Source organism: Solenopsis invicta, chromosome 1 (assembly GCF_016802725.1).
Source record: "Solenopsis invicta isolate M01_SB chromosome 1, UNIL_Sinv_3.0, whole genome shotgun sequence".
Taxonomy (NCBI): Eukaryota; Metazoa; Arthropoda; class Insecta; order Hymenoptera; family Formicidae; genus Solenopsis; species Solenopsis invicta.
The window spans coordinates 13080423-13095390 of NC_052664.1; the positions used below are offsets into that span (position 1 = coordinate 13080423).

At 32.4% G+C, this 14968-nt stretch overlaps 1 protein-coding gene across 4 annotated transcripts in view; it reads left to right on the forward strand.

Moving 5' to 3' along the window:
* Window positions 1-14968, forward strand: part of LOC105193387 (FH1/FH2 domain-containing protein 3) — a 157761-nt gene that overhangs the window by 107618 nt on the left and 35175 nt on the right. For all 4 annotated transcript variants that reach the window (XM_026134910.2, XM_026134911.2, XM_039450494.1 and 1 more), the window contains 2 exons: window positions 7312-7379; window positions 10124-10229. In XM_026134910.2, coding sequence (XP_025990695.1) covers window positions 7312-7379; window positions 10124-10229 — 174 coding nt within the window. The remainder of the gene's footprint in view (window positions 1-7311; window positions 7380-10123; window positions 10230-14968) is intronic.

Genomic DNA, 14968 nt, shown 5'->3' on the forward strand with positions numbered 1-14968 from the left:
TGATTTCTTATTCTATGACTCTGAAAATAATATGCAGTTTCTTCTAAATATGAATTACCTTTAAATGAAGCTATTTATAGGCACATACCTGAAGCCATTTATACTTTTATAAGCTATTTTAATTAGATATTTTTATAATTATAATTAAATATTATAATTACAAAATTTATTTAATTCCATATTAAGAAATATCATTGAAATAACTTTCACTTTCTTTCTCTTTTCCAAGCAAAAGTCTTATTTTTTAGAAAGGGTGGAAGACTTGAACGTAACTCGAACGTAAAGTAAACATAATATAAATTTGCATAATCTTTAAATTTGTAATAGTTATATGGTTGTATAAGTATTACATTTAATATTAAATATGAAGTATGAATATTTAGTACTAAATATGTAGAACAAATGTTATAAAAATTTCCATAATAATGGTGAATTGCACACAACACAATCGGTGACGTTTCTTTTTGACAGCAATTACATTTTCTCGACGATTACCTAAACGTTTTACTTAGCGTAATGGAACAAACTGAAATATTTCGAGAAAATTGAATCGTGCAATTCGAGATTTATCGAATTATTGCAATTGGATTTTATGCGTTTTGTTTACACTAAATGCATGACCAAGCGAATATTTTCGCAATAAACTAGCGATGATTTGTTGTTACATCAATTTTGTGGTAACGAAATGAACGATTCTGTAAGGGACGTATTATTTCGATTACCTTGTTTTAATTAAACCTTATTGTGCCAGGATTATTGCAATTACAAACATACGATTCAACGACTCGTAGAGAAATAGTCTCTATAGGTTCTATTTACATGTTCAAAACGGGTTCTGATAGCTTACATTTTAATTACAAGCTTGCAATGTTTTCATTTTCACCAAACCCGTTTTATTTCCGTTTTATTATTTTGCGGGCGTTGATAAATTTTAAAAATAACGCATCAAATTTTAACGATTATTTCAAACATTTAATAAATATTACGAGCTTTAGAATTTATATTAGTTTCTTAAAGTTTATTATTATTTAAATTATTAAGTTACATAAAGTTTGTATCTTAATTAATTTTCTGATGAGAATGATTTGTATGTAAAAATAATAATATATGTGTGTATTACGTATTTGTTTTTATTAATGTTGTTATATTATTTCATTGAAGTGAGGAACGTTTCTATAAGATATTCAGACAAGCTTATTTGACTTGCTAACATCAATTTCATGGAAATAAGCAAAGATATTCCTTGCGCACTTTCGCTATGTAAATTATTTCTTATAAGATTAGTTCAACTATCAGTGTTGTTTCCTGCCAACAGACATCGCTATAATTGTTAACATTCTATTTGTTTGTGTAAATAAGTCAATTGTAATAAAAAGATTTTTTTATTGTTTTTTGTCATACAATATATTATTAAATGTAACAATTCAGCAGTAATTATATAGAATATCTTTAAAACGACAATATTTTGCGGAAATACAAATTCATTTACAAATTTTTTGATAAATTTTAAATTATCCTTTTTTTCACGTCTTTTATAATTTTTAATTTCCATTTAAAAAAGTTTATAATGCCTTAATAATATTTTTTAAAATTTATTTAAAATTTGTTTAGAGATATGCAAAAGCTTCCATATCCGTTTGCATTAAAACATAATTATTCATATTTGTTTAATTTCTTATAATTAAGTAATTATTTATTTAAATGTATGTATATAACATGCATTTTTCTTTAAAGATTCTATCAAGACGAAAAGTTAGCAGTATTAATATATTTTATGTGCACGTTAAATTTGTTAATAAATGAAAATTTTGCTGAAATGTTCCATGTATGTTAAATACTGCAGAGAACGAAATTTGCGAATGATCGTGTGTGTCGGGTACACCTGCGGTTTCTGTGTCCTGGTTCATTGAACTCTGTGAAGGCGGTGGAGGCAGATAATCGAAGGTACAGAATAAGCAAGAAAAAATGAGAAGTTTCAAAAGGGCAGAGGGAGGAGCGGAAGCCAAAGTGGACCGTGCCGTTTTACATATTTTAACGGTTCTTCGTGTATCTTCGACCCTCGTGAAATTTGTCTGTCTTTTTTCGTTTTGATCCCTACTTCTTTTCTTCTTTCTGTGTGACCTAACATAGCTGCCTTCGAAAAACGAGTAATGAAGATGAGCCTATGTTACAAAAATATCCTGCATATTTTATTCATGAATACACGCAGCTTCTTTCAAATGACAGGAATATTTTATACGAAAAGAACGATTTTGTTTAAGAACCTAAAAATTGAGCCTAATACAGATCTGAAAATAATTTTGCTACGCCATCAGAATAATTATGTTGGTAAAAAGTCAAAACTTTTTGCAGCAATGCTCAATGTTTAAACATTCACCATAATTACATCGATAATCCAACAAAATTATTTTCAAATCTGTATGTAACAAAACTTTTTGACATTTTAATGAGATCGTATTTTCCATATAGAAATAGAAAACTATCACAGAATAAATATTCTAGGTAGAGAATGTAATAAAAGAATTAATATTTGTAATGTTTTTATAATCAAAATATTTTTATCTATATTATTTCTTTCTCACATACTATTTTCTTAGTAAATTTAATACAAATATTTTGACAATAATAAATGTCTTACATAATTTATGACAAAAAGCAGGAAATACTTATTAGATCTAAAAATGAGATAAACTACTACTATTATTGATAGAGCAATCATCAGTAACATATGATTATATGGTTAACAATCTCTTCGAACGATAAAATTTGACAGACGAATAAATGCGAGATTAATTTATTCCGCTTATGTAAATATATGCGTTAAATATTAAAATAATAATGCCTACAGGAAGTTGTCTATAGGAAGTTCTTGTTGAAAGCGTTATTGTTATCGCGTCCCATCGCTCACTTATTAATCGCCTTTCATCCTCGCATCAATGCGCACGAAGTGTACTCACCGTATGGCACCGAAATATTACGATGAATAATTCCGCTGTTCTATTTCGCTCGCGAACAGATCATACAAATATCTCGCAACTGGCCGGATAACCGGACGCATTACATAGCACGCGTGGTGTGCTACGAGAGCACGTTTTCACGTATCACGCGATACACGGACTCGAATTTCGCTCACGCTGAACAATTTGACAATAGCATTCAGTTGTCCACGAAATGGGTTAGATTTTAGTAAATCGCAGAAGTTTCATGAATTCTCTCATCTTAATTGATCGTTAATACATCAGTCATCATTTGAAAACAGAGATTTATTTCAACAATTATATCAGTTTATATAATTTATTTAAATAAATTTTGTTTAATTAAAAATTTGTTTAACTTTTTACAGTATTTGCTTTGAAAGTTGAAATAGATATTTCCTGAAATATCATAAACGTTATGCTTAGAATATAGAAATTATTAAAAATAAAAATTGCGTTTTTAATATATTGTTATACACATATTTTATAATAACGTGTATACTACAATAAAATTATAATTTTATTGGATTTTGAAGGTTAGCTTATATTTTTCATAAATTAGGATTTTCACTTATATATAATTTTTATATTCAATGTATAAAACAAGAAACGTGTGATATTCTAAAAGTAATAAGTACAAGTACCATGTTGTCTCCGGATTGTATCCAATACTTACGTATTTATGTATCTTTTTATATATTTGGTTATATATTTTGTTATCGAACGTTCTATACATGTGATCTAATAATGCTAAAGAATGACAAATTAGAAACGTAAAACGTACAAATTTCCTATCGCATAATATAATGATAATAGAGATCCAATACATATCATTTCTGTTTTTCTAACTTTTTGCTCGTTGGTTGACCTTATTTATTTGTTGATTTGCGTTTGCATAGGTTGATTGTGAGTTTCAATTTATTTTGTTATTTACAAAAAAATAAATTTTCTGTTTTCTTCAAAATTTTTGAAATTTTTATATTTTTAACACGCTTATTTAATTCTTCTTACTCTTATATTAGAACAATGTTACGTGCCAATTGGCGGCGCTTATAAAGCAAACAATCATGGATAAAGATAGAATATAACAATTTAATATCATTACCTGATGTAAAATATTGTAATATAATTTTTTACACTTTTCAAATTAAAGTTTCACGATTTTGTACGTTTCCACGTACAATTCCTTGATTGAATTAATTCCATTAATTTTTCTTCTTAAAGCTTGGATTTAAAATGGATCTACTTCAGATAATTATCTAAAATTATACTTTCTCAGTAAAATATGTTTTTTTACTTCCAATATAAAGATTTGCAAGTATAATTTGTTTTCAGAATGTATTAAGATATCTCATATTAAAACTTTGAGTGAACATTAATTTTTCATTTTTTTTTTTATGGAAATGTTGCCCCTGAATATTTTTAAGATAGTAAAGTAATTAGAAACATATGCATGGCTTTGAAGAAACCTAGCACGGATATGAGTATACACATTAAAAATGCATAAAACTGTAATTCCTCTTCTGCCAAGTGCAACTGGAGCTCTAATCCAAAAACAATTTAGTAGATTGTCTACAGTAATAACATTATAAGCATTTAAAAGCCAATGTTAATCAAACTGAAAATTAAACTGAAATTTGAAGAGGATCTATGTGCGACAATAGCGCATTACGGCGTAGTCGGCGAAATTGCTTAGCAGCGAAAAGAAGATACCACACGGAGACAGAGAGACGGAACAAAAAGGGTCGAAGAGGGAGACGGGGACCTTTGCTTATATGGTCACTGATTACGGAGGGACCAAGGGCCCCAGGGCCTTGGGACCGCTATTCTTAGAAGACGCGTCGCTCGTTCTCTCTTTCTCGCCGTCATCCTTCTCCCCGATTCCTTCGCGTACCCTGCAGCAAACTCCTAATTACCTTTGCTTGCATATCTCCCTTCTTTCTCCTTCTCGCTCGTTTTTCCCGCCACTCCTCACCTTGGACCATCTCTCTTCTGCATGTATTATGCATTTGGAGATCGCGTGATAGCCGCGGATTATGCGGTCGCACCGGGCCTTCTTTTCCGCGAAAGAAATCGCGAATTGGGTTTGCCACGTCGCGAACCGTGACTTGGGGAAGCGAAAAGGCGTGGTTACGTAAAAAATTGCAAACGAGATGCGGTTACGATGAATGGCCAGTATCTTTATGTATAAACGGTACCATCATTAAATATGTATTTAAATAAGTTGAAGTCTTTTGAACAGAAAGTTAAGCATATATTGGCTGTACAATACGAGATAAAAGTTATCGAAATTGAAAAACTAAAAGCTTCTTAGGTTTATTCTTTCTTGTTTCTAATTAAAGATAAAAAATTTTGGACGCGGATGCCCAAAGTTTGCCCATAAAACCACAGCTGCAAAGAAGAAAATTAAAAATTTGGTTTATAGTAGTTTTTTGCAGAAAAAATGATTCTATTTTGTTGTAGTTTTCAGTAAATAAATAACTTTTAAGTGGATCCAAGTAAACATTTGCACCAATATTTATTAGAGTTCTATTAATGTATGTAAAAAGTTTGATTAAATTTGTAACGCTCTTTCTTTAAATTTGCAAATAATTACTATAAAATGCGACTTTATATAAGAATCAAGAGCAAACAAATTAAATAACTTTTAAACCAATAAGAGAAATATGCTTAATTTTTACGCAGACACTCAAACATAATAATAAATCAATTTATAGAATTTTTAAATTTTTATAATATCGTGAAATATAGCATATACATCCGCAAGTTTTTTCCAAAATATCAATCTAAACAAATATGATTGACGTTGAAAAATGATCTATCTAGAAATAGATAGTAAAAAAGTTAACAGTAAAAAAACAATCAACATTTTACGATATTTTATCATTAAATGATTATTTTTATTTTTCATCAAGATATAGAAATTTAAAAAAAAAGAAAAAAATAGAGAAAAGAAAAAGAGAGTAGCAACAATGACAAATTGTACATATCAAAAAGCGTAGGTAAAAATTGCTTTTCGCGTATAATACATCGTACCGACATGTCCAACTTTTCTCGCCTTGTTTCCGGTAAAATTCCCACTGCATATATTCACGCTATATTGGCGTTTTCGCGCTTTTGCACGATAACACGTTCCACTAGACTCATTCCTTTTTTCGTCGTCCTGACGAACTATCCCGCGAACTTCCGCAGTAGATTCAGAAAATTCCGGTATGGTCGGCAAATTGAATTTGCCCTGCCGCACCACCGCTGAAATGGAATTCAATTATTAGTAATACGGTGAATCGGTGGATCATGATTGGAAGAAGATCGCGCACAGGATGTCGAGAGAAAAATGGACCCGGAGACGGAACGGATTTCGACTAGGGATTCAACGTGTAAAATTAATGGGACTTAATTACGAGCCCCCGTTTAATTGCGCGCCGCGTGCTCGTTCGGTTGTTTATACGATAAATAAATCCATTCGAGGGGGAGCAGAGTCAAATGGTGAGTTTCTCAATGGGATCATGAATCCTCCTGAGAACAGAGGATATGTTGAATATGGCGCGGCGGCATGTTGAATATGCGCGCATTTGCCTTGTTCATTATTGATTGCATGGGTCGCAGAGAAAATGTTGTAAAAGCGCTATTCGAGGAAATTTTATGGAGTAATAATATCGTTCATGTGATAAAAAAATGTTTGGTTATCAGATTAAATTTACCAAAAATGTAACAATGGACAAAATAATTTTAAAACTTAATTAGGACTACATAACTTTGCCAATAGTTTATAGAACAAGATAAACCTCTTCCTAGAGCGTTTATATAAATTTGATATTTCATATACTAGCACGTTTGAATAAAAGCCACATATTCGGGACTTTGACAATTTTTGTAGGATAAGATTAATTCTTATCGAAGTTATATTAATTGTAACAATTACTTATCCCTTTAACCACTATATTAGTTTATCCTGATAAATTTCTCCGTTTACTAGGCTGGCATTGACACTGGCACTTCATTAATTCTGTTGTTTTTGTTTGGTGATACTAAAATTAATCTCAGACGATGAAGGTTCTCGGTCTCGCCCGAGGGTCGAATTCAATAATCTGACGGTAATTTATATCAAATTAACGGTGCACGCGTGCGCGGTTACATGGAATTGCCGCGATGGAAAATGCTAAATGGTAAACGCGGTCTCTTCATTACGGTCGCTTTAAGTACTGTGATCTGAAAATGGGGTCCTTTGCAAAAAGGGGCCCTGGACTCGCGCAACAATGCGCGCGAGCGGCCCACGACGATGGCGCGCATGCGGTATTATTATAATAAATGGTTGCGTGTTGCTTGTCTGTTGCAGAAAAATTGCTGAACAGCGAGGGCCGCGAGCTGCGACGGGCTCTCTTCTCCCTCAAGCAGATTTTTCAGGTGGGTTTACAATTCGCGATGAGATAGAACGAGCGAGCTCGCGCGAGAAGGCCTGAAAGAATGTACAGTGGACGTATAGTAGGATTGAGTGGATGAGAAAAGCAGTTGTGGGGTTTGCGACGAAGTTGAGCGGATATTTTTGCGCGAAGTTACTTGTCTGACGAGTAAATATTTGCATGATGTTTCGAACAAATGCGTCTTCTCTACTTCTCATCGACGCATAATTTGTTTTCTTCTTTTTCTTTTTCAAAAAATCTGGCATGACATTGACTTGGCTTGGCATTAATAAAAAGTTTAATTGAATGTTTGGTGGTTTAAATTCATAATATTTGTTTGTGTAAGTTATTCGCAAATAATGAGGCAAATATATGTATATTGAATTAAAGTCTACATTGTCATAATTATAACAACACATATAAGAGATATAAATACTATTAGTCCATCTTGAATCTCTAATTAAGGTTATTTTGACTCTATAATATCAGCTAAAAGTTATCGAAATTTAAAAACTGATAATTTTTTAAACGTTTATCTTTTTTTATTTTTTTAATCTACGACAAAAGCTTGACTTTTACCGAATTTTTATCCTGAGAGTAATCACTACTAGAAGACTACAATGAAGAATTTAATTTATAGTGATTTATGCAGTTAAAAAGAACCTATTTTGCTACAGTTTAAGATAAATAACGTTTAAACGAGTAAGTGAATCCAAATATTTTTACACAAATATTGTATTTACTAGAGTTTTATTAGTACGCGTAAACAATTTGGTATGTAACAGTTAATATTATTAGTATATATAAAAATTAAATTTATAATACTACTTCATTATCAAATTTGCAAATTAGTATTACAGAACGCTATTTCTGATATTTTTGGTTAAAGAATTTGATTGTAACGACGAAATATGTACGTCTGTGAAAGATATATCTCATATTTTTTCCTATTAATTAATTTATTTGCTAGGAATAAAATTTTACTTTGCCGTATTTAAATAAAGATTTATTTCAATAGAATAAATTTATATCCCACAAATAAGTTTGTATTTTTTTTCAATGTATTAAATAATGATTTTTGCTAGTTTCTTTTTCAATTATGTAACAGTGCTCTATTTTCTCAATAACCAACTTCCTTTCATCGATATTACCATCGAGAAAGATTGCTACTGTCCACCACAAAGAGTAACATTTAAATTAGAATATATTCTGTTATCTTCTTTTACTCACAATGAAATATATATTAAATGTACTGTTTAAATTCGTTATTCATTATGTGTAAATTCATTATCTTCTCAGCATTTAATTTATTTAAGAAGTAAATGACACGTGCATATTTAATATACGCACACAGTTCTTTCTTTCTCTCATTTTCTGTTGGAGCTATTATCTATGTATTTCTCCTGTCACTTATAATTCTAAAGACTGAGATTATTGGAAATACCAAATTTTAATTTTGTCTTGCACAGTGATAGAGGATGGAGAGTTAATTAAATCTTGCTCGCATTTAACGATCCTATCCTCTCTTCCGATTATTGCCACTGCGGGTTTCAGCCTTCATCACGACCATGTATCCCTCATATTCTTGCACATCCTTCGCTGTTAATCCGTACTGCTAATCGAATTTACTGTCGCGCAAATCAATTGCACGTCCACCCCCGTATCTAATCTGGTCATAGGACGTCGTGTAACCATGTATTTCATAATTGCTTCCATGAGGATTCCGTCGGCTACCGAATGCCTCCCTTTACGAACCTCCCCTTTGTCCTTCCCGTTTCTGCAGTATAGCCTCAAGTTTCCCTCACGGCACAGAAATTGAGGAAACGCATTGGTACGAGTTCAATTTCGCTTCTTAATCCGTCGAGCTAATCGAGTCTATGTCGCGCCTAAGTCCCGTGTAAACTTCTACCGTCTCACTGCTGGCGGAAGTGAAGTGGGAAAGGGGGAAACGCGCGAGAGAATACCGAAGTATACGTGAACCAGAGAAGAGTCCGACTACGTTGCGAACGGCCATGGCGCCGGCGTCGCGGCGCCTTGGAAACGAGGGGGTTTAATCAAACTTCGTAGATTTTCCATTATGCCCGCGACTTTGCGCCCGAAGCGGCATAACTAATTCCATTTAACCCCGGCTGCACGGTAGAGCGAGTTGGGCTTAGGTAGTAATGTAGAGGTAAATCACGCCGTCGTGACGTTGCTGTCAGGATCGGATATCAGCAGCTATATTAGTTCTTCTATGTTTTCTCTGTAGTTTCTTCCAACTTGGTGAAAAGCTTGCGCGTGCATTTAGAAACAGATGTAAAAGCTATTTGTAAAAGAAGGTGCTATATAATGAATCGCAAATTAAAATCGTTCGAAGAGCAATATAAAAATTGAATTTCTGAAGACTGAATCAATATTTATATAATGTAACTTTCTATGGAAAATATTCAATAAGTGATTATAATAGCTGGAAACTAAGGACTGTTGATTATTTTCTCTAATCGATTTTACATTTAGCTTGATGTAAAGTAATTACACGCTTGACGCAATGTTTATCACACAATGCGATAATAGTATTCTTTCAGGTTTTATGTATTAAAAGCTCTTTGTTCTGATATAATTAAAAAAGCGTAGCTGCAATAGGTTGCAATATTGAAGCCTTTAGGGAAACACCTTTGCAAACTGTTCCTATTTAAAACATCAGCATGCATTAATGTCGCCTTGTTAAATTGTAACTAAATTTACTTATCGCAAATTCCAATTTTCCAGGAGGACAAGGATCTGGTGCACGAGTTTGTGCAAAATGACGGACTTGCCTGCTTGATCAAAGTCAGCAGCGAAGCCGATCAGAATTACCAAAATTACATTTTACGTGGTGAGTACTTTATTTATTTATCATAGGATTGAAGGATAGCTGTATCCATAATGCCCATCTTTAACTTGATAAAGTTTAAATCTTCTCTCATTTAAACTGTTCTCTTACTATTATAGATAAAATCATTTTCTTAAAACGAATTTAGATCTTTCTCAGGAATAGCAAATTATTTATAAAAATTATTTTGAATTTTAGACCTGAAAGTTTTGTAAGATTTGAAAAATTTGAAAGTTTTGAAAGATTAAATATATTTATAAACGATTCTTTCAAATATCGTACATTTTTTCTTAAATAAATAAAATAATAAAAAGTGTATATTTAGAGAATGTTCTGTAACAGAGATAATTTACATCATTTTTTTTCCTGTAATGTTCTTAATTAAAAATCTCTATTTATTATCTGTTAATTATTATTGGTTATATTTATTTAAATAACGCACAATGAAAATTAAGTGGTAATTACGTCGTAATCCTTTTGTAATTATTCAAAATATATTCCCAATTGTAAACATTCTAATTATTCATTAAAGAAGTATTTTCCTCTATCAAGTTGCGTGCGTGTACAACGTTAGGTGCCGTTAAAAAAATTGCTTCTCTTATTACACATAATTAATTTGCTTAGTATTTTATATAGATATAATATGTAAATTGATGAGAATTTTCTTATTTTTATTTTGAATTTAAAGTGAACAAGATCACATGTACCATACGTTATACATAAAGTTATGCACATTCATTGACTTCGATAATTTTTTGCAAAGGTATTGAATTTCTTGCGTAAAAACTTGATTTTACAAAATATTTGTAACTTCGAAATTAAAAAGTTTACAAAAAAGAAGAAGAGAAAAAGTTTTGTTGTAATATTTTCGATTCGCTTAAATATTTCCAAAATTGTTTAAAAATTATGTTAAAGCTTAGAAAGTCTGCTTCGAAGTATGTTTTCTAAATTACACAAAAATTTTTCAATATTTTTATTTAACTTTGCAGTGTTACAGCTTGATGAATCGTCGTCAGATAAAATTAATGAAAAAGTAAAAAAAAATAGAGCTCTGATTTGATTTATATTGCAAAGAGGCGCCGAATAATCTAGCGGCGTTTTCGTATACAATAACGAACCATTTCATCAATGCATATTACGAAAAATGGAAAAACTTTTGTGTTTGTCTCGATATCATTAAATTTACATACGCAGTCACTTTTTTCTATTAATTGTAATCTCCGTTAAAATCTTTAATTAATTTTTATAACTTGCAAATTTATAAAAGCTATTGTAGTGGCGGTATCGCTAACAAGATTCAATAACAATACCAAGAGATGATTATTCTATAACTTCCGCAATAACAGTAATAGTCGGTGCGTCCAATTAGACGGCGGGAAAGTCGTATCGTAAACGGACCCGCAAATTGAGTTAAGAGAACGACGCGACCCTGCCGGGATACATGCACACCGAGATTTCGTAGTAAACGTGGACGTTCTCTATGCACTCCCGCTTTGTCGAGGTAACGATAAGATAATGCCGGTATAATGCAGCTAACGTTTAACGAGCGAGGCATCAACGTCCTCATCTTTGCCGTTCCAAGAAGGACGCGACGACGATGATATTACCGTCTGAAAGCACGGCGAGAGAGAAGGTGACACCAAGCGTTAACACGGAGCGTTTACGTGGCGAAAGCGTCAACACGTGGGAGCCACGGTGGCTTGCAGCTACTCGTCAAACCGCGATGCGTTGCGAATTATGAATGGCGCTCTTTGATCGTGCCTTTCGAGTGCGGCATCTTGGAACCGTGTTCAAGTACTTTGTAAACCGCCGGCTTATATGCGAGTGAGCGCGCTAATTTCATGTTGTAATCTTATAATGCATTCGTCGCGTCCGTCTCTGTATTAGAGGGAGCTGAAGCGAATCGAGGAACCTATAATAAGGAAGTAGAAAGTATGATACGCAAAGATTGCGGTATCGTAAATGCAATTTGGAAAAGTACGTTTCAAAACTACAATTATTGAATTTATTATATTCAAGTTTAGACATGAAATCAATAATCTTTCCTAATTACCCGATAAGAGAAACTTATCGGAATCGATTCCCAAATCACATCGTCTAAAAATTTAATCACTGTATTTGTACAGTTTCAACGAAGTTATTTGAGAACTATATAATATAATTGTATAAATGCTACAGTTCGAGATGTGTTAGGCATAATAGTAATCTTATTATTTATTTTCATAGAAAAATCATAATATTGTAGCTATTTTTCGACACACTGTGTAGCTAAATTGAAGATAAATAGCATGGTCGTAACATTAAACTGTTAAAATATATTAGATTAATAGGGTTAAAGTTTTCTTTTCACTTTTGTTTGAAGATTAAATAAACAAAAGTTTTATGAAGTATCTTATTTTCCTAAAACTTTGGAAATATCAGAATGTTTCTAGATTACGATTTTGACTATTGTGATATAAAGTTGTTTTTTTTTTATCGAACGGGAAATGGCCAAAAAAAGTAGGTCCGGAAAGTGATCCATAATCTATGCTTTGAAAGGTTCTAGAAACTGTAAAATAAGATTGAATAAAGTAGAAAGAAAATATTGTGAACAAAAATACATATTTTACTTTATTTGAATGAAATGGGACGAGCTAATGTAGATTGCATGAAAGATAAATAATCATTGTAATTTTAGCAATTTGTGGTGCGATTTCAAAAATCCGTTTTCTGGTAAATAGCACTACTTGCAGCCTAACTAAATTTCTTATTTTAATAAAGTATAATAATGCAAAAAATTACAAAAAAATTTATAAGAAAGGGGGACTATTATGTGATATTTTATTAGGATGTATAAAGAACTTGAAAAATATTCCTTATAATTTGAGTTACAAGCCTTTACATGTAAAGTGTGCGATTTTGGCAATCTTTTCGTATGTTTCAAGCAATTCATTACTTGTATTATACACATTTATGCATGTTTTTATTCATATTATTATAACATTCATTATAGAAGTCGTTTAGATAAAAAAATTTATTACAGTTTACAATTCTCATACAGCACCGATTGTTGCGGAAAGTTTTCAGACAGGTTTCAATATTTTACATTGCAACACTTTTGAAAAAATTCTGTGAAATGTTATATGGAATTTTGCTACAAAAGTATTTCTAAAATTTTATATTGTTATATTGTTTATTTTTATTATAAAGACTTATATATAATTTTATCAACGGATATTCCAGTTTGTTGCCATGTATATTGGTACAGTTGTACGATATAATTGTACATGTTACGTTTTACAGTCCATTTAAAGATTACAATGCAACTCCTGCAACACAATAATATCCGATTAACTCTGATTACGCGCGACGCCATGCATATATCTATGCTTCTAATTAGATGCGCATCATAACTTATGGTTTGCGTAATGATAACGGCTAGATTAACGTTTATCAGTGGAACGTGCTTAAATCGCTTAATGATTATTATCATTGCCGGCATGCGTCGCAGATACGAAGCACACGATCGCGCAAATACCAGAATTTTGATGATATTCTATTGGAGAATCAATACATACGCGCAAACAGTCTCATTTTCATCGACGTAAAAGCCTCATTTATTCGATTGCACCGCGCAGTTCCAAATTTGCATAGGTTAAATATTGATTACAGCGTTACGCAAATAACAGTTAAAAAAAAGGGTGCTGATTTTCCATCAATATTATTTTTGACGTTTTTTTCGTGTGACATGGTTCTGGAAATTAAACATTGTTAGTATTCTCGTAAATAAGTTTCATTCAGGCAAATTGGAATCGGGATAATTTGTCGCGACAGTAATTTATATATTTGATTTCACAAATGCTCTCTAATTGGCTTTACGACTTTGTTAGTGTAACGTAGCAATTATTTGATTCGTGCACGTAAGTGACCTGGATTTACGTGCGCTGCGTTTTATTTTCTTGCCGTACGTATGTACAGCCCACGCCCAACTGTTCGACAAAGAAGAGAGATTCCGACTTTTTTTCTCATTGTTTTTAATTAATCTCGGTTGAAGCGGTTTTTACCTGCGGTGCATGAATGCTCGCAGCAGCTTCCTTCCATATTTTTCGCACATTTTACACGCCAGGCGCGCCGTAATTTATTTAGGGCAAAGCGAGTGGAGATTTCGTCGGAATATGCGTGTTTTAAGCGATAACGTGTGAGCGCAAGCACATTTTTTTGCCGTAATATTATATAGTATAAAATCCGAGTAAACCTACGACCGCGATCGGTGGAATTTACCCGTTAAATTTCAGCCATGCCCGCCTGCGTTTTTGGCCCGAGGACGAGCCGGAAATCAGTTTCGTAAACAACGAAGCGGCATGGTGTAAAAAAATAGGTAACATCGTTTCGGATCGAATCGAGATTGATGGGTTTCGCATCGGTTGCAACGACGGTTTATACTTTTATTTCTCGCAGCGTATCTACATCGGCATGGGGTCGTCGTTCCGACGTTTCCGTTTATATTTTCGCGTTCCGGTAAAAATAGCGCCATGCCACGGTGCGAATTAAGGTGCAAGATTAATGATTGCATGTATCATCGCACACAGGAAAATTCAAAATACCTAGGCAAAAAACGTCAATTTATGTGGAAAGCGTTTAATGCAATTGAAAACGATATTGCAAAATAATCGTATTTTGCGACGTCGTAAAAAGAAGCAGTCTTTCGTACGTATAAATAGAGGTCTACCTCCGCCAACTTGGAGTGTGGATATTTAAATCAT